The sequence below is a fragment of the Neospora caninum genome, chromosome IV, assembly GCF_000208865.1.
Source record: "Neospora caninum Liverpool complete genome, chromosome IV".
In the NCBI taxonomy this organism is placed as follows: domain Eukaryota; phylum Apicomplexa; class Conoidasida; order Eucoccidiorida; family Sarcocystidae; genus Neospora; species Neospora caninum.
The window spans coordinates 1186700-1210337 of NC_018389.1; the positions used below are offsets into that span (position 1 = coordinate 1186700).

General features: G+C 51.4%; 2 protein-coding genes across 2 annotated transcripts; both read right to left on the reverse strand.

The window, feature by feature from the left end:
* Window positions 1-257: 257 nt before the first annotated feature.
* NCLIV_011020 (hypothetical protein) lies at window positions 258-7192 on the reverse strand (the record flags this gene model as incomplete). Its single annotated transcript, XM_003880618.1, has 9 exons — window positions 258-343; window positions 1145-1207; window positions 1776-2036; window positions 2624-2926; window positions 3373-3705; window positions 4863-4982; window positions 5986-6114; window positions 6705-6896; window positions 7012-7192. The coding sequence occupies 9 exons, from the start codon at window positions 7190-7192 to the stop codon at window positions 258-260; spliced, it is 1668 nt and encodes a 555-aa protein (XP_003880667.1).
* Window positions 7193-11506: 4314 nt separating this feature from the next.
* NCLIV_011030 (conserved hypothetical protein) lies at window positions 11507-20505 on the reverse strand (the record flags this gene model as incomplete). The annotated part of the gene is made up of 14 exons (XM_003880619.1): window positions 11507-11601; window positions 11788-11847; window positions 12130-12390; window positions 12606-12905; window positions 13419-13742; window positions 14113-14499; window positions 15187-15255; window positions 15516-15782; window positions 16393-16587; window positions 16849-17010; window positions 17282-17320; window positions 17803-18039; window positions 18464-18502; window positions 18762-20505. The coding sequence occupies 14 exons, from the start codon at window positions 20503-20505 to the stop codon at window positions 11507-11509; spliced, it is 4179 nt and encodes a 1392-aa protein (XP_003880668.1).
* Between the last annotated feature and the right edge of the window lie 3133 nt (window positions 20506-23638).

Sequence of the window (23638 nt, forward strand, 5' to 3'; positions counted from 1 at the left end):
AATGTCAGTTGATTCACTTTTTTCTATGCGGTTTTTCGCATTGGCATGGGAGAATCGACACGTGACACTGTCATCCGCATCGATGTGCGACCTCGCTGTCACCCCTGCACAGTGCTCCTGTATAAAATCCAAGTTCTATGAAGTGTATATAATGACAACAGCCCTGCGCGTTTGCGGACCTGGAAATATATTCTACCATGGGATGGCGCCATCATATCTGATGAGCTGAAGCACCTCATCAATCCATTTAGGAATGTTTAGTCCTCCGCCACTGCGCCCTCAGAGTAGCTGACCCTCGGTTCATCAAATGCGTCCGGTTGTCCCATCATTCCAGAGTCCCCGCCTGAGAGTGCAAGTCGTCGTCAACATGTGGAGAAAATCGCTCAAAGCCTGAAAGGGGAGACACCGATTGCGCTGCAGTGCGAGCAGACAAAAAAGACAAACAAGCGTTCTGAATACCCTGTCCATCTTTGGTGGCTAACCCGGATTCAGGGCAAGCTTGTGTGAGGTGGTGTGTTCATGAAAAGTTCATGGCCCGGTGAAGGGAGGATCGGGAATGAGTACACGGTGCAGGCAGGTGGAGACATTTCCCACGGATATTCAAAAAGGTACCTATGTTTGCTTGCTAATCGGCATTTCGCAGTGTGAAGATATAATGTATACAGAGCATGATGTATGTGTCCAGCTCAGCGTCGTCGACGTTCATACCCGTTCGGTCACATGCATTTTTCGGTACTGCACCTAATTCCCTGACATGTTCGTATACGAATCTTACGGCAAGACTAACTACTTTCCTCAGTACCTCTCTTTAATGTACTTCGTTGTGAGCGTGGGCAACAGGTAGTTTTCATGGTCTGTACGCAATTCGTCTTCTTATTCCTAGACATACATTGTGCCCGGTGTTGTCTATCGCTGGTATGATGGCACGCATGTGTATCAGGACGGCAACGGGGAACGTTTCGACTGTAGCCACCGTCGCATGATTCGAGTGTGCCAAAGGACCGAAACTAAGGTTCCACCTGGAACCACGTGTCGTAATAGGTGTGCGACTATTTACACTAAACCTTTGTGGATTCAAAAGGGATGTGGCGGTGGGATTTAAGACAGCACAAAAAAGCTGGCACCGTGCGAGGCGCACACTTACCACCGCAGGTCGGTGTCTGGTTTCTCGTATGCGGTTCGTAGTCGTCTTTCGCAGCTTTATAGCCTGACGTTCACGAAAAAGGAGGGAGCAATGAAGGTTGATTTTCCGGTAAAAAAAATCATAGAGTGGCATTCTTCAGTTGAACGAACGGAGAATGCATTTATGTTTCAACAAGCAAGAGAGCGCTTTGATGATGTTGGCAAAGAAGCACCAAAAATATTAGCACCAGCGTTTCTAGACCATTGATTACCACCAAGAGAATGCGAGGGCAAATGACGTGCTTCATAAGTTACGACTACTGCTTTGTCGAAGTTCGAAGTCAAGCGTTTTTGTCAGGTTCTGCTCAGGGGATCAAGACGATAGGCCATTATTTCCAGTAACATCAAACGCAACCTCATCATGCGGATCATAAAAATTTTTGTAGACAGGGTGACCAGATTCTAGCGTAACGGTGACAGGGACTGAAAACGGCTCTATCCCATAGAGGAAGGAACTAAAATTGGAGACAACGGAGGAGAACTTGACCATTACTACATGCCCAAGAATATTACTGCAACACTACAAGCCTCAATACTTTTCGGTAAATGCGTACCTCTTGATACTGCGGGTACTCTCTTGTAAAGTTACTCACCTGTCGCTACAACGAGCATTTTTTGTTGGCTTCTCTTGTCATGTTTCCAGGTACAGTTGACAGTTGGGAAGTTAGTCTTGTTCCAGGGTTTCCTCGAGTCTTTCGGCTTCTGGTATTCTTGTAGCATTCGATTGCCGTCGTCCCCAGGGTGTACTTCATGGATGCCCTCCAGAAAGTGAAAAGCTTTCTGGACCTCGTCTTCAGGAGGAGGCTTCTTTAATCGCGATCCGAACAATTTGGCCAAAAAAGAAATTGCTGACTCTGAAAGACGCATGCATCATGGAAAAACCGTATATTCTGAAATACGCATTTCACCACATTGTAGTCCTGTTGACACAACCAGTCCTGTTCGGGGGGATACGAGAAGCAGAGGGATAGTTATCGTATGTGGTTTCTTAATCATAGCAGGATTTTCTCCCTATTGTCTCCCCTTTTTCTCAACGAACGCAGGTTGTGGGTGCAACATTCACACAGTCCACCCAACAAAAAACAAGTACTCCCAATCCTGGATTAAGTTTTCTCGATCTATTCCTCTTTCTCTCCACAGTATGTGTCCAAGGAAGCTCGGTTGAAGGGGGAAAATGTTTTTAAGGCTCCTGGTTCGATTCTCTGTATTCAATACGCCGTTTTTCTCTCCACTTCTGTGTATTCTCCTACGAAGGAGAAAACTGAGTCGTCGTTGGTTCCGTATTCTCAGTCTGTGGGTTATTTCTGCTGCTCCGAGCGGTTGGTGGTGTAATTAACTCACAACTCAAACACACAAAGGCATAGGACATCCGTTACTTCCGCTCTATACTTCTGTCGTGATAGGCAATCTGATATATTCAGATACTCACAGTGAGACTTACGTTGAAGAACCATACACTGGTGCTCAATCACCAATGGTTGGCTAGCTGGATCGTTAAATTTCTTATTTCCGTCACGTTTGCACTCTTGCACGAAGGCATCCGTGGCGTTCTCCAGTTGCTGGAGGTCCCCTGTCTCACTAAAAGCGTACTTAATGACAGCTGCCACGGTTTTCATGCGATCTTTCATTTTAAGGTTTTTCTTCGGGTTTCCTTCCAATAGAGTGAATCCATAACGAGGAGTCATCGTCACATTTTCACACGCTTTTCTGATCTTCTCCATGAAGTATTCATCGAGTCGCTTTCCTGAGCGCGCGGAAATAACAGAACAGCATCCGCATAAGGTGTATGAATTCTTTGCACCAGCTCCACTAAACGAAAATGTACAAAGTATTCAGATGAAGAGGAATGAAGTCGATACAAACTCCCTGGGATTTGTGGCACCACACAATTGCTATGTAGTTCAGTCGGACTAGGGGTTGTCACTCTTCAACGCGAACTGCCAGGTCGGCGATTCACTGCACCTCGCGAATCGTGCTACATCATCGGTAGACTTCAAGCGTGCAATACTCTATCATGCGGTTAGAATGCACTTGATCTTTAATAGGGTGCTGTCATTGTAGGTGGGTCAATAATTACAGGAGCGATATGTTGGGGCGCTTTCGCCGTAATGTTGCTGCAAACATTGAAACGATGATACTCCCAGAGGAAGGTGTTTGTAAGGAGAAGCTAGAAGAAAAGAGAGAGCTCACCGCGACTGTAAAGAAGAAAAACGAAAAAGAGCTTGGCTTTTGAACTTATATCCCCCTGCATTGAGTCTGTGATGCCAAGCAGCCATAGAACTGGGATCAGCTTGGCTATTCCGTGCAGCGTCTTATATACATCGAGCGATTTCTTGGAAGGTTTGATTCCGTTATAATCGTAACCGGGCATGAGACGTTTCACGTAGTCTTTTGCTTTCTTTTGCATCCAACTGGCAGCACGGTCGAACTCCTTTTCAGTGAAAGTCTGTCCACCTATGGCATCGACGATGTCTTTGAACTTGATTTTCCTTGATTCCTCAACTGAAACTCTGAGGAAAAAGGCTGTACCAAAAACAAACCAAATCAGAGAGACAGCATCCAACGCAACATTGATGTATGATATCCTGGCATGAAGACACTGCTCGTGCCAGTCTCGACATGCAAAGGTACATCTAGATGATTTTAGATATCAACGAATATAAGTGCGAAGGTGTATGCAAACACATATTTTTAATGTGCAGTTTTGCTTGAGTCCCCCAGTGATCACATGCCTCTCCTATGGCTGGCACATTTATCGATTACGTTGACACGGTCAGTTTCTTCGTAGAATCACAATGACGCGTTTATACAGGAGTTCAGTGGATGCTTGCAAAGCACTAGAATTTCACCCGACCAAACACAATACCCTTTTTTTCTCCAAGGATACACGCATGCTGTTGGCCTTCGTACCTATTTGTCCGATGTATGCTGCCAGAGGAAAACGAAACGGAGTAATTTGACCACCCCCATCAATGCCGCATGTGAGGCCTCTGAAGACCACACTGATGGCGGGAGATGTTTTCTCATGCCCTCGCCTCATTCGGCTGCTCGACAGGTCCCCTTCGGTGGCCAGAACGCTAAATCGTGTGTGTGTTACAAAATACGACGCGACTAGCTGAACATTAAGAAGACCAAAACCGAATTTGTCACCGTTTTGCGGATCTCGTTTGAACCAGCTTGCAGCGCATATGTCCATTAAAATGGTTCTGATCACCGAGGAGTGTTGCTCCTTCCCCAAATCAGCAAGGCTTCGGGATAAACCCGCAAGTGTCCCTGCCAATTGATCCAGGAGCGCGATAGTCTTGTTTTCGTATCTGAGTATTGTTCGTAATACTGCAATGCCCACACGGAAACGACACTGCTCAGTTCTTGATATGTCCTGGAAGTAACAGGGTCCTTTCGATAATGCGAGAGGTCGGCATCAAAATAATTCAGTTGGAAACACTACGACGTAAGCACAATATGTGAGTCAAGAGAACAAAAGTAGAAAACTTAAGGTGTTGACGAAAGCAGATGCCGTTTATTGCGTGTTTGGAACCATGCTGGTGGATGAGTACTCTGGAGTCCGGCCTCAGACTGGAAGTACGCACCTAGTCAAGTTTCTACCGTTGGAGTATGGGTCTTAAATATTCTTACTAGATTTTTTTTAGGCCGTGAAAGGAAACCCAGCACTATCTTACCGTCCCCAGTCACGCGATCTCGTTGCTTCGGTTTCGGGCTTCCGATGCCGGTGTCCCATGTCATAGCTCGTGTCAAGCACATATTATTGCACTTGGTCACGTAACCGGTGGGGTGAGTTCCTGAAGGTAAACGGCCCCGAAAGCAACATAGAGGTAAGCTTCTAACATGGAACCTTTGACGCCGTAAACGGCTGGTTTATTCCCTACATAGACAGAATGCACAATAAGAGGCTTGTGTCATTGCCGGTCAAAACGTCAGGCAGTTTTTACAAGCTCTCCGCGGGTTGCATACCTTGTGGAGGCTCTGCGGTGCAGACTTGACTCAGGAATTCCGAAAGAGCTTTTCCTGATGTGTTCGCGACTGCAGACGACAGAAGAGGAAATAACTCGTGAACGGTTCAGTAGTCTTGCCCCCCCCCCCTTCAAGGGAGTGTCAAGCAAGGAAAGTCTGGCATTAGGTCACTCGCTGTGCTTTGCATTTATCAAGCATTGTTTGTTTGTGAGCGCGTTTGGATCTAGCCTTCGGTATACCAACGTTACACTATCGAGAAGGAATCGAATGAAGCGCTTTATGCCGGTCAGCGGGTGTGAACAGCACGTCTGTACCCCATAATGCCAGTCGTGCTTCTCGCATGCAGTAAATTATAACGTGCCTGTTCTCGGTGGACCTGGATTCCTGCTCTTCCAAACATTAGCACACTTGTGGTTTGAGTTTCTTGCAAACGTGAAATCGACAGCAGCCAAACATGCAGATCCCACCGCATCATTTGCCATAATTTCGTTCTGTGTCGGAGTTTTGGTGTGGCCTGTGCCTGCCCCTTGACGAACAACTCGCGCCAACAGGGTACTCGAAGTGCCCAAAGCAGTCGCATATGATGCATCCGTGCAAGCGGGCAAAGCGCCTGTTCTCAGAAGGACCTGCGCCTGTCCGAGCACTGCAGAAGTAACAAGTAGTGACAGGGGTCACGCAGTGGATTGGCTCCACGGCTGTGATCTTGCGTGCTGGTGCCTAAATGTGGCCAGGCGGCATCACTTTGAGAAGGCTGTAATTTTCAGATCGGCCTGAACAGCTGAACACGTATTTCTGAAAAATGTCAAAGCAAGAAGCAGGGAAGAGTCTTACTCTTGAGGACCTCGGAGGTAGACAATGACGGATCCTGAACAGAAGGGTCCTTGTTGGACTTTTGAGTTGGTTTGAGATCCAGCAACTGAGAGCCGAGAACGATTCTTGCTGCATCCGCCAATGCCAACACTGCGATTCGCACAACAGCAAATAGCCACTACACGAGGCAAGATACGTACTCAAAGCGGAATCATCGCTGATGTCCAGCATACTGGTGTCAACTTCAAGGTGCCTACAGAGTGTGGACAGAATGTGGTTGTCCCGGAATCATGGCGTAGCAGCGGCGGACACTCGACCTCGAGGTTGTTGCTCGGCACAGAGTGAAAGTTACTAGCTCTCTGTTATAAATGTACAGTTGTACATGCAGGTATGTTGTCATACAAGCAGTTGTTCGCCCTCCATCTATGCAATGTGGCTCTTCCCATCACATTTGGCCTTCCGTCTGGTGCCTTACGACTAGCCTGAGAGAAATGAAATTGTCAACAAATACCAAGGGCCCCTGTTATGAGCAAATGCATTGCGTGGGGACAGGTACGAGCAGTTTGGTTCAAAACATAGAAATGGAGTATCGCAGCTGCTGTCTGCGAACCGGCGGGTCAGCGGTACTATACCTAGCTATTTAGTCTCTAATAAGCCGATCTTCTCCGGCTTCTCTGAACCAAAATTTATGTCATGAAGTCAGTCAACATTCGCGTGGGCGTATTGTGTGATACGCTTACAGCCTGTAGCGTCTGCTGTTTCCAGCCTGCGAAGGAGGAGTTTCCAGCTCCTTAATTTCATCGATTCTTTGTAGGCCTGATCCCAGCCACGGGCTCTGATTGTGGCCATAATTGTCGTGAAGAGCGCAGGGTCATTCTTCTCGATGTCTCTCCAGCCGTCCGTCAGACACAGATCTGCTATTGTGGCCACAGCTGTTGAGACAGCGGAAAAGGACACGCATGTAGGCAAGATTTGGCGAACACTTGGGGCGATACTAGTGGTGTAACGACGTTGACTGGGACATATAAAAGGGACAGTACAGCGTACCTGGTTCTTCGGTCTTGATAAGACTATCAATGTGGAGCTTCTTCGTTTCTGCACCTTTGCCACACGTTACTTCGTTACCATGTACCGCGTTGACAACCCATATGCCAGGAGAAATGTTGTTCGATTGGCTTAGTTCTTGGATTCGATCGCCAACTTTGAATTCTGGTGAAAGAGGAGGCATCGCACGAATAATGTTTAACAGGGCATTTCCTGCAGAGACGAGATGAGGGTGGCAGAAACACCATTGGTGCTTGCGTTTGTTCGCATCTGTCCGCGTCGCTCACCGTTTCTGTTCAGCAGACTCCATGCCTTAGTTAGCGCGACGCCTGCAAGCGATGGCAATGCAATCAGTATCATGCTGTGCTGTGAAGAAGCCACAGCGGGGTAGGACTCTAATGTACTCTGACGTCCCTGCTCTCCGATGCCACCGCCGTCAGTGAACCTTGGAGCCAGACTGATTTACGGTTCACAATAGTGTCGATAAGCAGCCTCTGCGTTGCAACACTCACGGTTTTTTATACCGACTTCAGCCTCTTACCCGTGTGTTCGGTCTTTATTTTCGCGTGCTCCATATCTCTTAAGGAAGACTTGAGACGCTCAAAAAACGTGTGGATTTCCCCAGACAGAAGTGCGGCTGCACGGATCGCCTCAATCTGTTGCGGAAAATAGGCGGATATCTCCTTAAACCTTACCCCCGTCACCAGCGCGGCACAGTCTGTTGGTTCCCTGATCTGTTTTAAAAGGGATAGGGACCGATGAAGAGCATTCTTCTGGACTGTACGGAGAACATGCACAAGCGCCCAGTGATCGGCGATTGTCGGATGGCTGAGAAGTATACCGTGCCCTTTTTTCCAGTTTCGAATCCGTACCGGGAGGGAAACTGCCAGATTCACGCTATACCGCGGGCTCGTCCGCCGTTCTCCGGTGGGCACGGATGTTCGCCGTTTCATGTCTAGACGCGGGATCGCAGTCTCCCGTAGTTCTTTCGTCGGTTACCCTCTTGCCCCTACTCTGGAATAGCCTACCTTGTTCAAACTCTGACACGATCTGTTCACACTCCTGACCTGTGAGGACATCGCATGGGCATAAGGCACCGTGTATGCGTAAAAACTTCATTGCTATGTTATTTAGAATGCAAAGGCATTTGTATCAACCAAACGTTCCACGTCCTTCGAGTGGCAACAGTGCCCCGATGGGGGGATCACGGGTTGAGTTAACGAACTGCTTCAGTTGGGCAGTGCGCTGAGTCGCTCTTACCCGCCCCAGACACTGCTTTCGCTGAGGACCCGTTCCGTGTAACTTCCGCTTCCGCCGGAGGAGGATGCTTTTCTGAAGGCGGCGGAGGTAAATGTGAGGACTGTGTCCGTGTTTTGCCGTGCTGTTGCCTTTCTTCCGCGTCAGCCCGTTGATGTCCCTGTGAAGCCGGCTCCGGCTTCTCAGCGTTCTCTGGTCCAGATACAACATGTGTCTCGCCAACTTGCGGCAACGGTGGCCCGACTTTAACGGGTCCTGGTGATTGTAAATGTGAGGACTGTGCCCGTGTTTTGTCGAGCTGTTGCCTTTCTTCCTCGTCAGCCCGTTGGTGCTCCTGTGAAGCCGGCGCCGGCTTCTCAGCGTTCTCTGGTCCAGATACAACATGTGTCTCGCCAACTTGCGGCAACGGTGGCCCAACTTTAGCCGGCCCTGGCATGACGTGTGCCTCGACCAGCGGTGGTTGCTTCTCTTTCTCTATATTGATGGCAGGCAACACCACTGGCGTTGCCGCTTTTATATGCTGTTGCTGAGGATTGGGAGTAGGACTGGTAGGAATTCCTTGATATCCATAAACAGTCACTGGTCTGGCAGGACCCATTCCACGGAATGTAATGATGGGCAGCTTTTGTTCTTTCACTTCCCATTTTCGCTGCGATGGGCTGGCCGTTGAAGTTTCGCCGATAGACGTATTCAGTGTTACTGTTTTCTGTGTGGCCTCCACGAAAACGGCGGAAAAAAAGAATATGGCAGCAGCTATCGATGTAGACCGTCGTTGTTGTTGTTGAAGCCGAGGGCCTACAAGCGAATAAGTTCAGAGACCAAGAACAGTGGGGCCGATGATTCTACCATCCGGTCACTCTTTCATTCCCTCTGAGACGTTGTCATGAGCTGAAGACGTGGTGCTCACTTATGGCGGCAACTTCAAGTATGGCACGCTCAACATTCGGTCAGCAGGGTAAGGCAAACCAGCTGAGCCAAGACAAAGAATCAAACATCCTAAACACTCTCTGTGTTCGGTTCACACTTTCTAGAAGCTCCCTGCATTGTTTCCTAGTAGAAGACAGTTTCATACACGCAAAGCCTAAAAGCAATCCGCCATCCTGAGGCAAGCAAAACCGTTCGCACAGACAGCGAGTAATAAGATTCCTCTGCAATGGTACACAGGAAAAGAGCCAGTTCGGACTCCTCACACGGCCAACTTTGATTTCCATTTCCACCGTGTAGCAGTTCCCTCCACAGCCTACATCTTCAGACCATTGCACCCTTGCTAGTTCTCAGGAGGACGTGTAATGAGTTTCACAACGAAACGGAGAACGAGGGGCATACCGCTTGGTAGAAAGAAGCCCTTGCCATTTTTGCCCATCATTGCTCTTGGCGGGGCTCTGATCCGTGCAGGACGAGTGGACGAGTCGGAAGCAGAAGCCGCAGCTGAGACGTGCCGCGCCTACTTTATTTTTACAGAAGTTTCACGTAGAGACAATGCTGCCGTGAGCATCCAAAGCACTGTTCTGGCCTTTGTGGAAAACACAGCACTGTCTGAGATACCTCTCACAACTGATGAATTTGTCAAAGAAGGAGCCGCCTGAAACGCTACTAAGTGGCGGTCTCGAGGGTGGGAGGTAGAACACGAGAATTTTGACAAAGCGGGAGTCCCTAGACCCCCCGACCTTGGAGCTAACGGCGCGAACTACAGGGGTCATAAGGAAATTGATCATGGGAGCCGAGACAGCTGCTCGCTTTTCTGGTGCTATTGTGCGTGTCCTGGCTAGTCAGAAGACGAGACAACTACCAGCTCGCCCAGCGAGCAAGAGCGGATGCTGCGCTCGAGCTGTCAGAGCCGCGGACGTAACTATTCAAGCACAGTGTCTGCTTTCCACTTACACTAATGACTTACCTCCTGCTGGAGGAAGAAATGGCTACGTGTTTGGGTTTTTTTCCCCTGCGTGGTGACCCTTGCTGGAACAGGATGCAGTGCGTCTACGTTTCTCACTATCCCACTACAGTAACACACCACCATCTTCAGTCACAATATTCGTCGAGAATTAAGCCTGTACAGTACCCTTTCGGATCGAGACCCAGAAGGGACAGGCAACAGCTAGAGCGGAAGTAGCCCATGATGGCTTATCGCCGCAGTTAGTGACTGTCCGACGGGCGTCCTATTGTTGCAGATCCATCCCACAAGGTCGAAGCTTCAGCAACTGGCTCCAGAAAAGAACTCGGTGATTACAATTTGGAAGCATGGACCCTGCATCGAAAGCGTGTAGCGAGTGCATTCTACTGTCTTGGATGTTGCACACACGACGCTTCGGGATCCTCAGCTATCCGTGCTGTAACTTCACTCGCGGGCGTGTACGTTTCGGGGCTCTCAACAACTGTGGGCGTGTGCCGTCCGAAAGCTATTTAGAATCTAAAGCTTTCAACAACATTCTGCAAATTCTGACAGTGTGCTATGCCGCATGTGAGTCGTATACGTTCTGCAGTAGAGCGCAAATGTCAGACTCGTGCGTCCTGAACTGCTAAATATCGACTTTGTAGCTCTGACAGACGGATTCATTCTGTGAGAATTGATTTTTTCCGCAGTGGAAGATGACCCAACCTCACCTGGTTGGAGAGCAGTTAGCGCGACTCTGGAGCCGAGTCACCATGGTTTTACATTACATAAGGTGCAACCACTCTGCTAATCACTCAGCCCGTGCCCCCGGTTCATTGTGAAGACGATGGCCGTGATCAGTTCACTCGATTTCGAACGTTTAATGACCAGTGACTACTCTGAGTCATCTTACGAAAAGGAAACTACGACAGAGTCCGGAGACTGGCTAGGGTCAGGGGGAGATTGAGTCACAGTTTGCCCAAGGGGCATGGTTTCACGAAAATCTATTTATTAATGCACGCTGCTATTGACCGGTTTCCTTCCCCGATGCATTGTTGTCCTACACACCTCCGTTTACTTTTCGCAACCGAATGGGTTCGCTCCCCATTATCAACCGACACCCTCTGTCTTGTTGTTTTCCACTGGGACAGATTGCGCGATACAGCAGGCCCTCCCAGGGTTTGTATGGCCCTGGACACTCAGACCCTTGCCGGAAGAAAAGAGACACACACATCGTATGTAGTGTTCTCCGAATGTCTCGCTTCCCCCCACGGAATGGGGATAGCAAATCGATACTCCTTCAAATATTTCACTTGGAGCAGAGTGCCACACCGCTAATCAAAAAGAAATTCAAAAATAGATAAGCTAAAATTAGAAGAAAGCAGAGAGATCAGGGTATATGCTGTGGCCCCCGGGAATTCCGGCAAACTCCGGACTCGAGGTAGTCAAAGGGTCAACCGCATGAGCTGCAGGACACACATGGAAAAAAACAGCTAGCGTTAGAATTCGCGTTCTTGGAAAACTTTTTTCAAGCGAATACAGTCAACTACGGGCCCACGACGGACCTAGGAGAGAGCGCGTGTGTCTTTCCTTCCCAACTGCCTCTCGGGCCGGCCGCATCGTTGCCTGCGCCCCGAGGCGACTTCACTTACCCGGGCAAGTGTCGAAAGAGGGGGGAACCGGGTAGTTGCCTGGTTCTGGGTCCTCTTGCTCTGTAGAATATCAAAAAACAGAATCGGAGGCGGGAAGGGCATTCTGCTGCATAGCAGAATTCGTACTGAGCAATTTTGACTGTCATGTCGATGTGGGATCGGAGGCTATCTGTGAGCGACGAACAGGATTGTCGCCACAGGAAAACCTCCCTCTACGCTTCCAATTGAGATACAACCGAACCAGAGACCGGTTCCGTAGCGTGTTAGACAAAAACAACTCCTGCAGCTAAAAATCTTCCACGCGTGCCGCAGAATGAGCTCGGAAGAAAACGTAATGCTTACTCAGAGCCGCGTAGACCATAGCACGTTGAGTCTCCGGTTTCTCTTTCCACAGGCAATTGAACTCCAGCGTGTGACGTTCTGTATCGTATGGCTTCCTTGTTTTCTTCCACTCAGCGAATCCCTTTAGCAGTCGCCCGCTGTCATCATTGGAATATACCAGGTGGACCTGGCTCAAGAACTCGAAGACCTCGTTAATCTGGTCTTCCGGCACTTGTTTTTTGGAGCCTTTAAATAATTTTCTCAAGAACGAGATAGCGTTCTCTGAAACATCGCACAAGCAGGAAGAACAGAGCGACAGGAGATTCGGCCAGCGTAGATCGACTACACCTGGGGAGAACTATGACAACTACAGTCGCCCAGGAAGATAGGAAGCGATTCATCTCAACGCTGAACAGCCACGAAAATACGTCCCGTGGTTGGGACGTCGCAGAGGCAAGAGCCACGGTGTGATTCCATCTCACGAGAGCGGCACTCACTCTGCAATGTCATACAGTGATGGTGCTCGAACAAGGGCCTGTAACTGGGGTCATTAAAGTCAAAGAGGAGACCCTTGCAGCCCTGTACCAGATTCTCCACGTCCTTGGTGGCCTGATGCATATCACCAGTCTGGGAAACGCCAAACTTGAGACCCGTAACAAGTTTCTGACGGATATCTTCAAGTTTGACTTTAGCTGGTGTCGCTCGAATGTTCGTGCTGATCCACAGGGGCAGGTTCACCGCAGCCTTCTTGCAGTCGAGCTTGATTCGTTCTGCCATTCCATCGACCGGGTCTTTGCCTGAAAGAAAACGGAAATGGGAATGTTTTTGACAACACGTCGACAGTCAATCATCAGCGCCTCAGGCGGCTTGCAGTCGCATCCCCAATTACCGTCACCGATTCCTACAATTTTTGGTTTTCCATGAAATCTCGTTGGAAGAAGGGGCTTGATAGTACTACCGTAAGTTCATAATATACAGGCCCAGCAGTAGCGGTTAAACTATAGAAGAGTCACATACGGTAACATCTCCTCAAAGGCAGACGCGGCGTCTATGTGGACAAGAGGCTGCCGTTTCAGTAGAGCAGGAAGACGGTGGGACCACCCAGGCGTAAGTGTCCCTCCAACCAAAAAACTCCTTCATGCTTCACAGACGAGTAACCACGGCGAATGCAATGCATGCGCATACACTCTGTTTGAAGGAATGCCAGTACCGTCGCGGCGGAGGCAAGCAAAGTCGCGATCAAAGGAAGCCCTCGTAGTAACATGAGGGCGGGTCCTGAGGACCAAGTATTCCATCGAAATGTATCATACCTTTATTGTAGAGAAGATGAGCGAAGAACACCTTCGGAGATGGGGGAGGCACCGGCGAGTTTTGCGGATCCGTAAGGCCGAGCATCCACATCACCACAGCCATTTTGGTGAAGGGGAAAAGCGCATGTTGACGGTTGGCAGCGGGATTCTTTCCGTCAAGGTACCCAGGCATGAATAGCCTTGCAAATTTGATGACTTGGCTCCTGATCCACTTCCTGGAAGCATCAAATTTTTTCTCGTCGAAGACGCCTTGTGCCATCACTGCTGCTGCATTGGCGTATTGCTTCTTCTTTGCCTGTTCCACCTCCACATGCAAAAATGCACCTGGAAGCACCAAACCCCGAAACAAAACCTGGTTGAGATTTTTAGGTAGAAATCCACAGAATTTTTATCCATCGCAATACAAGCCGAATCCTTCCCCTCCAGCACGGTCGCAAAAAAGACCTACTGTTCCGCGCACTAGAGAGGTAGGTTTTGTCAACTGTTCCCAGCCTCGCGTGACAGGAGTTTGCTGTACTGTGTGCTTCGCAAAAGGGTTTTCGACAGTTCATTGTCCTGTTGGCCACCACGCGTTTCAGTTAGCGTGAGACATGAATGCTCTTCAGTCAAGGAATTTTTGCCTCAGTGCTACAGGCACGTTGACGCTTCGTTGTGCAGCCACGTCGTTCTCGGGGGGGAGGGGTCGGGAGCTTACTGGCTTGAAGAAGGAAAGATGCAATGGGAACAGCGTAAGGCGCTTTACAGGTTAGAGTTCTGAACAGACCACTCAGAGGTTCGCTGGTCTCTATCGCAGCGGAGTCAGCACTCTTCAGGCCAGCCTGTGTTGCAGACAAGAGAGCTCGGAAGTGAGTGATGGCGTATGACCCAACAAGGAGAGGATTGTAAAAGTCGAGGCCGAAACCTTGCTGGAGGCTTTCCGCTTTCTGCCGTTTGAACCAGGCCGCGACGCATATGTCCATCTCCAGTTGCTTGAACGGATCCCCCTGGGGATCAAGAGAGATTGCAACATCTGCCATGGAGGCGCCAAGATCTTCAAGCATCAGGAGAGTCTTCCACTCGTATTTCAGAGCCGTCCGAACGACTGCGGTTAACACACACCGGCGGAACCAAGCAGCAGAAAGAAAGGAAAGGGTCTGTGTTCGATTGTGGAATATTTGAGGGAACGACGCTAGACCTACGGCAGCTTGCTCAGTGTCCCGCGTATACATGAAAAACCCACATCTGTATACGACCCGTACGAATATCAAGGTATTCACTCTTGTAGCCTTGAGGCCACTGGAAACATCCACTTACAGTCACCACTGATGCGAACGCTTTGCGATAGGCTTTTTGCCTTTCCATAAGGTTTTGTGCGCTGCCACAGCCGGCGCAAGCAAGCCATGTTGCACTTCTTTGTGTAGGCAACTGGATACCCTGGAAGGTGGAGACAAAGAGACAACCAAACACACGTTCGCCGAATTTCGTGTCAACACCGAACTGCACACCCGTGAGAAAATGCGGTCGTCAACAGACAATGCAGCTCCACTCGAAGGAAAGATACTTCACGGTTCTCAAGAAGAAGAAAATTGCAGCAATAACCTCTAGCCAGTCCTCCGTGGCGCTGCGTGCAGCAGTGGGGGCGGTCGGCATATGGCTCACGCACCTCTTCATCAGTATAGGCATACACATGTAGAATCGGCCGGAAAACACTAGGGAGCGTCCGCTCGCTCTGTCGCACACAGGATCGTCTGTTTGAAAGACAGACCAGATATCCCTCGCTCGAGGTTACCTGTGGGAACCTTTGATTCGCAGCTCTGCGAAAAGAACTCCTTCAGTGCAGTGGCGTTGGTCATACTGACTGTGTGCAGAGAACACAGCGCACACAGCACATGCACAATTTCCGCTGGTGTCGAGTCTTTGGTCCGTACAAGGCATTCGATTTACCGACTAGGCAACTTCATTGCTGTGGGCACGTATTCGTGTACGTAGTATTACATGCGTGTTCCCGAAGCCGTGTTACCACACTCGGATATGTGCGGCCAGCCACAAGAACTCTCCTTTTTCCTTTTCAAAGCCATAGAGAGGGTCTCGCATCTTCGTATTCCCTATCCACCTTACTAATCTTTGGTGGCCAAGCCACTTTGCGTCGCCATTCGGTTGCACACGTGCCCTGGGTTTTGCGAGAAAAGAAAAAGTCGATCGCAGCAAGGCAGGCAGGACCGTCTTCGCCTACATCGATCTCCTTCTCCAGGTCATCCAGCGGGGTCGTTCCGAAATCGGCGACAACTCCCAGGAGATCGGACTCGGCGGCAGCCGTGGCCGCAGAGAGCGGCATGCAGCCCTGCACTGCAGAGGTCTTTTTATATAGATGATACGTTTCCAGAACTGAGGGAAAGGACAGAAAACCAGCATTCCCGCAGCTCGGAATAAGATGTGTTCCCGGCGCAGCGGCTGAGATGCACCCAGCACTACACCCTATAGATATTATGCGGCGGATGCTTCTGAAGAACTGAGCAAGGAATGCACAGCACGAGTCGCGAGGTCTAGAGTCTCTCTTCAGCCAACCGTGTGTGAGTCCGTGTTGCTCGTAGCGGCAAACCACATTCGCCCGACCACTGATGACGAGACACAGCGGAGGAAAATTCGCATCCGGTGATTGGGACTCGCATGCTTACACGTAACGACATGGGTCACCGACAGATATGGTACGGTTAGAGAGACATCCTTTCCGCGGCTCCGCTTCTCCTGCATGCTCATCATTTTCTCCGAACGTGAATGGCGAACTGCATCCGTCAAAGCCAGTGCTGTAGGGAGGGGAAAAAAAGGAAACACGAAATAGGGTACGATCATGATCCGGTCAAAGTCCTGGACCAGCAGGAAATGAAACAGAAGAGATTCAGCGGAACATTCAGGACCACCATCAATCGAAAGCACCGAAACATGAAACTATCACCGACCGACTAGGTGGAACGAGAACACTGCCCACAAGACTTACCTCCAGTAGGCTGCTCTCCCTTTTCCATACTCTTCAATAGTATGCCCCAGGCGCCTTTCGCCTTCGCTTGTGTATAGGCAGTCCACCATCCTTGTTCCCACATGACCTTCTGAAGAGCCTTAAACAGACTGGGATTGTTTTTCTCCACTTCCTTCCAGCTATTTGTTAGAGTCAAGTCTGCAATGGTGGCGTGGTCTGGCGACAAACATACGCAGCCAAAATCAAAGGCATTCACCGCAGTAGTCCGGAGTTGTTTAGAGAGACACGAGATTTGCAAACCTCGCGAGGAACCATGGGCCTTGCTACTCAGCACTGAAGAGAAGCAAACGTCGACGTCGAGCACGACTGTGTCTCTCTACAGAACTACCGGAGCACGGCTCCATTTGCTGAGCCCGCGATCAAGGCCCAGCGCACGCTTCAAGGAGAGATTGTCACTCCTCATTTCAAATGCCTCACAGGAATCAATGGTTTTCACGGCTTTCTCTACATCCAAGATCCGTGTCTCATCTCCATTCTTGCAGTTCAGGCGTTTCCCCGCGACGCTCTCCACGATCCAGGTCCGAGACTGCAGCTGGTTATCGGGGCCTATCTCCTTCACCGTATCACCGATGGCAATCTCTGCAACGTGAACGCAGCGCGTCGCAGGAGGAATCACATTAGGCCACTACGAACCACCATAAGCAGACGTCTCCTGTGACCCACAGTTTTGAGCAACCCCCAGTTCCACAGGACTCCGCTCACAGGTAACGAGTTCCACTCCACATGTGTCTCTCAAGTAGACAGGATGCGCAACACGTTTGCAGCTTAAGCGGCTCTGGGACCCGTTTCCAGCACTGCCTTTGTGGCTGTGGCGGCGAACGGGGCTTCTGGCAAGCGGGAAGTGCCCTACCTGTTCCGAGCAGGTTAATCGCCACATCAAGCGCCGACTCTGATGTACAAAATCAAGGAAAACAGCGGAGCGATGGTGCAGCGCAACGGCAGTGTGCTCGACCCGAACAAAAAGTGCACAGTCATCCCAGGGACGAGGAATGCAGTTGTGTTCAGCAGAGGCCGCAGTCGGGAGCTTCCAAAAAGGAGTGGTGCTCTCACATGGGGGGTGTCGCGAAAATCGATTCCCAGTTCGGTACACATTTGGAGGCGAGACGGAGCGAGTACCCGGGATACCCAGTCCTCACCGCTCGTTCCCTTTTCTCTTCTTATGGAAGCGACAATTTGCTACACGGACAATCTTATGTCTTGACACGGGACTTCAAAACGCGTGTGAAAGCAACAACCGGAGTACCAGTGCGCCGTTCGGGGTAGTTTTGACGAAAGGCCAGTTGAAATCATAAAAGTGAAATAAACTTTCCGCTTTCCCCCTGGCCCTATTTGGATCCATTTTTGGCTTCGTGCAGGTGCCCAGCAACTTACCGCTGTGCGAGTTGCGCATACTACCAGAGCGCATTGCTTTTAGCGTCTTCTCCGTAGACTGGACGAGCAGTCTCATTCGGGCAGAGACCACCACTGTCTCCACGACTTCAGTTCGAACTTCAGGGAACTTTCGATGAATCGGAAGCCCAATTTTCCCGATAATTGACGTTATACACCGGGGGCCATCGTCCAGCTCGTGGACCGCCGCAAGCGCTTCCTTGTAGGCCCGTTGGAATGCTGACGTCACAGGTCGCACCAAGGAGCTGTCAGATAACTGCCCGTGGATGTCAGAAAACAGGGGCTGCGGCTGCATGAGTGAGACGTATAAAGGGGACGGGGTATCACGAGGTAACGCAGATGAGGCGTCTCGTTCGTGTGCGGCCGAGCGTGAAGTGATCTGTAAATTATGCTGGTTATAAACAAATGCTCTACGATATGTAGTGCCCCTCAGCCGCACAACAAACATTGAATGCAGCGAACCTAGCGAATGTCGGCCACGGGACGAGCGAATGCAGGCGCCCTTCCTGAGCTCAAGAGCGGCGTTCCTTAGGTAGCACGAGCAGCAGAGTCCCGTGAAGCACTAACAAATCGCTACAAGGGCGCGGGGAGGGGGCTTGGAGCCCCAGTTTCTTTTCCATGAGCAGCTCCAACGAGCTCTTACTTCGTTCGAAGTGAGACACTTCTGGTCCACACACGGGAACTGAACGCACATATCAAAAAGACACACAGTTTTCAGCTTGGTGCCCATTGAGAGAGTTACTCTTAAGCATCGTGAGAACTCGCGGCCATCAATCGCGACTCGTAGGCCACTGTCTAGGTGCGACCCGCAAGCGATATAGGCACCACCTAGAAAACTTAAAGCCGTCACAAACTTTGCGATACGCCGGTGATCACGTCAAACTACAGCGTCGAGCGTAAAAAGAGGCTGTGTTGAGGGGAGCCACCACACGGGGACTTACGGTTGCTGCCGGGTCTTCCTCTCCGCATGAGAGGCGCTGCTAATTCGGGCGCTGCAGCTGACTTGCCAGCGACAGCATCAGACGATGGCGTGGGAATGTCCTCCTCCCCTGGCCCATCCACTGATACCTCGGGCAATAGGGATCCTGACTCCGCAAGCGGTTCACCTGATTGAGATGCCATCCGACTTGTAGGGGGCTCCTCAGGGGGACCACCGAGGGCAGCCTCCTCCTCAGGAGTCGGCGGTGGCAGTGCAGGGAGGTCCCCAGCTTGCGTTCGCGCCCGCGCCCGCCCTTGGGGACCAGAACGAGTAGTATTTTCAGGACTCAGCGGTTGACGTTGGAGCTCCATGCTTTCTTTCCGGGGTTGGTATGGGGATCCACCGGGGCCAACGTTCTTTACAGGGGCCTCTGATGGAGGCTGAACCGGCCCCGCCTCCTCTTTCGGTTCTACCGGTGCCATGCTTCGGACACTACCTTCACTCTTTGGCGGTGGAGCTGTAGCGCCCGTTTCTGGTCCCTTGTCAGCGCTTGGTTTTAGCAAGACGGGTATGGGTGGAGGTCCGCCGGAAGACGCTCCACTGGGTCTGTCGACTGGTCCTGCTGTCTCCACGTCACCGGTACTACGTGGCATCTTGTCAGCGCTTGGTTTTAGCCAGACGGGTTTGGGTGAAGGTCCACCGGAGGACGCGCCACTGGCTTTGTCGACTGGCCCTGCTGTCTCCACGTCACCGGTACTACGTGGCATCTTGTCAGCGCTTGGTTTTAGCAAGACGGGTATGGCTGAAGGTCCACCGGAGGACGCGCCACTGGCTTTGTCGACTGGCCCTGCTGTCTCCATGTCACCGGTACTACTTGGCATCTTGTCAGCGCTTGGTTTTAGCAAGACGGGTATGGCTGAAGGTCCACCGGAGGACGCGCCCCTGGGTTTGTCGACTGGCCCTGCTGTCTCCACGTCACCGGTACTACGTGGCATCTTGTCAGCGCTTGGTTTTAGCCAGACGGGCTTGGGTGAAGGTCCACCGGAGGACGCGCCACTGGCTTTGTCGACTGGCCCTGCTGTCTCCACGTCACCGGTACTACTTGGCATCTTGTCAGCGCTTGGTTTTAGCAAGACGGGTATGGCTGAAGGTCCACCGGAGGACGCGCCCCTGGGTTTGGCGACTGGCCCTGCTGTCTCCATGTCACCGGTACTACGTGGCATCTTGTCAGCGCTTGGTTTTAGCCAGACGGGCTTGGGTGAAGGTCCACCGGAGGACGCGCCACTGGCTTTGTCGACTGGCCCTGCTGTCGCCACGTCACCGGTACTACTTGGCATCTTGTCAGCGCTTGGTTTTAGCCAGACGGGCTTGGGTGAAGGTCCACCGGAGGACGCGCCACTGGCTTTGTCGACTGGCCCTGCTGTCTCCATGTCACCGGTACTACTTGGCATCTTGTCAGCGCCTGGTTTTAGCCAGACGGGCTTGGGTGAAGGTCCACCGGAGGACGCGCCACTGGCTTTGTCGACTGGCCCTGCTGTCTCCATGTCACCGGTACTACTTGGCATCTTGTCAGCGCTTGGTTTTAGCCAGACGGGCTTGGGTGAAGGTCCACCGGAGGACGCGCCCCTGGGTTTGTCGACTGGCCCTGCTGTCTCCACGTCACCGGTACTACTTGGCATCTTGTCAGCGCTTGGTTTTAGCAAGGCGGGTCTGGGTGGTGTGGGCTTTGATGTGTCATCTTTGGTTTCGTCTCCGACAAATACCATCCTTGCCGTGTGCTTAGATCCATCGTCTGGCAGCACTGGAGCAGGCGGTCCAATTGTAGTTGAGGTTGGGTTTGGCTGGGGTTGCGCGGCTGGAGACCCTGACGCACCGGAAGATGTGGAGGGTGAGGTTGCTTTGTAAAGGTCGATAGCCTTAAAATCGTTAGGGTAAAGCCCTGACCCACCCCGGGAAGGAACCTGAACCCTAACTGCTGCCCATTTTTTCGGTGGAGTGGGCGGTCGAGGCCCAGACCACGAGTTCGTGCGGCGTGGTGTTCCATCTGGTGTCCCGGATGTCCTTGTGCCGTCGAACGAGCCGCGACGGTGTATGAGTCCGTCAGTTGTAGCTTCGACTCCAGTCACAGCAGCCGCAGAGAACAAGCACACGACGAGGACAGCGTAGAGGCCCTTTTTGCTAAATGCGCCTCCGCCTGTCCCCTCCACCAATTGGGAGATCCCTAAAGGAGGAAACACAAGCACAACCGAGATATAACACCAATGTTGTACGAAAAACTTGAAGCACACTCATGTATACTTGGGACATGTCCGTGGCCGAGGATCGCGATCAATTGAGAGCCTCCCAATGAAGACCAGTAGCCTCTTGTTGACGGTCCCTCTCTGCAGTCGGTCCTCTCTGCAGTCGAATACCGGCTGCAGCAGCAGCAGAGGCCGAATGCCCAGTCTCCCACATTTCGATTTTGACGCGTGTACTGCACTGGCGGCAAGCGCCACAGCTTATACACCACGAGCAACGCTGAAAGAAGCTCTTTTCGGGTGATTTTGGCTCGAGTGCCAGTGAGCAGCGCGTGTTTGTTGCTGGAAACCCTCTCTGGTAGCTGCTGGGAGAAAAAAGGACGGCTATGAAAACGAATCTTGAGCGGGCAGGAAGAGTGCCACTTTCTCTAACAAAAGGCGAAGGGTCATATAGCGGTGAGAGCTCCATCGGTTGCTATGGGAAAAGTGTCTTTCGGCTAACCGTACCCGTCCAGGACAGAAACCACAGGCCGATCATGGCGCCCCGGTGCCTTGAGGTCTCTCTTGTCGGCGAACGGGACTCGGAGCCGAGTGACTCGCGAGACGGGCGCAGTCTTCTCGTAGCTCAGGGCGATTACATACCCCACCCAGATGGCCCAGGCGAGACAGGGCGTTTCAAGAGAAATGTTGGACGGGACGCAGCTTCAGACAACGGGCCATTGAAGATGGCAAGTAGAGCAGGCGTTGTCTTTCCTGCCGGGAACACGCGCGCGCGCGCCTGGAGGGTCACGAGTGAGGTTCGCCAAGGGGAACGGCAATGGCCGCTACGGACGGCAAACTATATCGGTAGCTGCGGCCGTTCTTCGCCGCAAAAAATAGGTCTTCAATGGACGGGAAAACTTCCCGAAAAGTAACTATTCATTGCTTGGGCAAAGGGAACGGGGCAGGAACGCGCGGGGTTCGCTCCGCCGCCGGCTCAACGTTCGCTCCCCCGGAATCTGTGTCTTCTGGCCTGCGGTTGACCGACCGAGGGGGATGGGACGGGCTCTGTGGCGTGGCTGTCTGACGCGGATTACGCGAAGCCGTCAACGGACCGCGTCGACGCGGCGCCGCCTTCTTCCTTACCAAATCAAAAGCAAGTCTCCGGACTCAAACACAAACGTCGCGACACATGCGTGGACGGAAATCCGCAGTTAGCTGCCGTCGTTGACCACCAAAAAACCGCCTCCTGACTGATATGTAGTATACGCACGAACTGCCTAGACATTGGCACGGTCCCTTCGCTCCCTGTCCATTTGCTGCGCGCCTCACTAGATACGAATCCCGGCCTGGCGTGCAAAAGTGAATTTCTTCTATCCTGTCTTTGAATAGGTATCAGATCTCAAAACAGAGGCTAACTTCTTGGGGGATCGAGAGAGGGGACAGCAGACTCAAAGACGCAACGTGGTTTCTCGCTGGAGCCAGTTTGGACACTTTAGAGTTTTTTTTTCGCTGGCATTTCGGGGCGCGTTTGACTGTAGGCAGAGCGGAACAGAGGACTGTGCTTGTGCCGGGGGCGGCTGCAGCTTGTTTTATTCAAAAGGCAGTGAACCAGTTGCACGATTTCTGTACTCATACTGACAGGAGTTTCAAGTTTCGAAACAAGTTGTCTTTCTAGATTAATCAGTGGTGGTTGCACGAGGCTTGCTGGTAAAGGATTCCCCGGTGTGTGGTAGACCTCATGACCCGTCGCGTCGACTGCTGGAGTGGCCCTGAAGTACTGTCGCGGCAATGTTTGTGTTCTGACACCGGCGCTCGTCTGTAAAACTCAAACTTCAGCGAGCGGCCAATTCCTGGCGTCCAGCGACCGTCGTGGGGTTTGGGGGCTCCTGGTACGCAGCCCTTACACACGGGAGAGTAGCGGTGTGTGCTTACTCCGTTTTTTAGAAGTGACGTTTGCTTTCATGGCGGCAAAGCACAGCGCACAGATACATGCCTTCAACACTTTAAAACGCTGCCATGGCCTTGCTATTAAGAACTTACAATGTTCCCTATCGCCATGAATATGGAGGCTGGCGTTGCAAAGTATTTGCGTATTAATTCTATGCCTCTCCCTAGCAACTCTTCACTGAAGACTGGCTCTACTGGTATGTAAGCATTCAAGCAATCAGCGTGATGAATCGTGAGCAGGGACGCCACCCCCACCAAGCATTTCTACCCCACTCTCGCTTTCTCTTTCTCTCTTGCATCACGGTCGCCTCCTGTGTCGAAGGGGGAACACATGCGTCCTAACTGCGGTGGGAGAGGCCCGATAAAACACAGCCAGTCACTGTCTGTTGAGGCTGAACAGCATGGATTCTTACTTACTAGGCGCTTCCTCAACGTCGGTGTGTTTCGCCGTTCGGTGCTATGTCCGAATATGTCACTCCATGCGAGATGCCAGCGTGCGTTTCGGTGCCTCGCGCGCCTTACCTTCCTGCCCACTAACATACGACTAATTATTTTTGGAGTGTCCCTCTCTGCTTTGTTACAGAGGAAAAGTAAGTGGCACGATTCCACTCCTGCGTCGACAACAAATTGAAAATCGCGCCATCGACTCGTTGAAGAGTCCGAAGCATTTTATGAAAATCGGATTACTCAAAAACAGCAAGGTCCCCTGTATTTTCTTGGCTGGGTTTCTCCG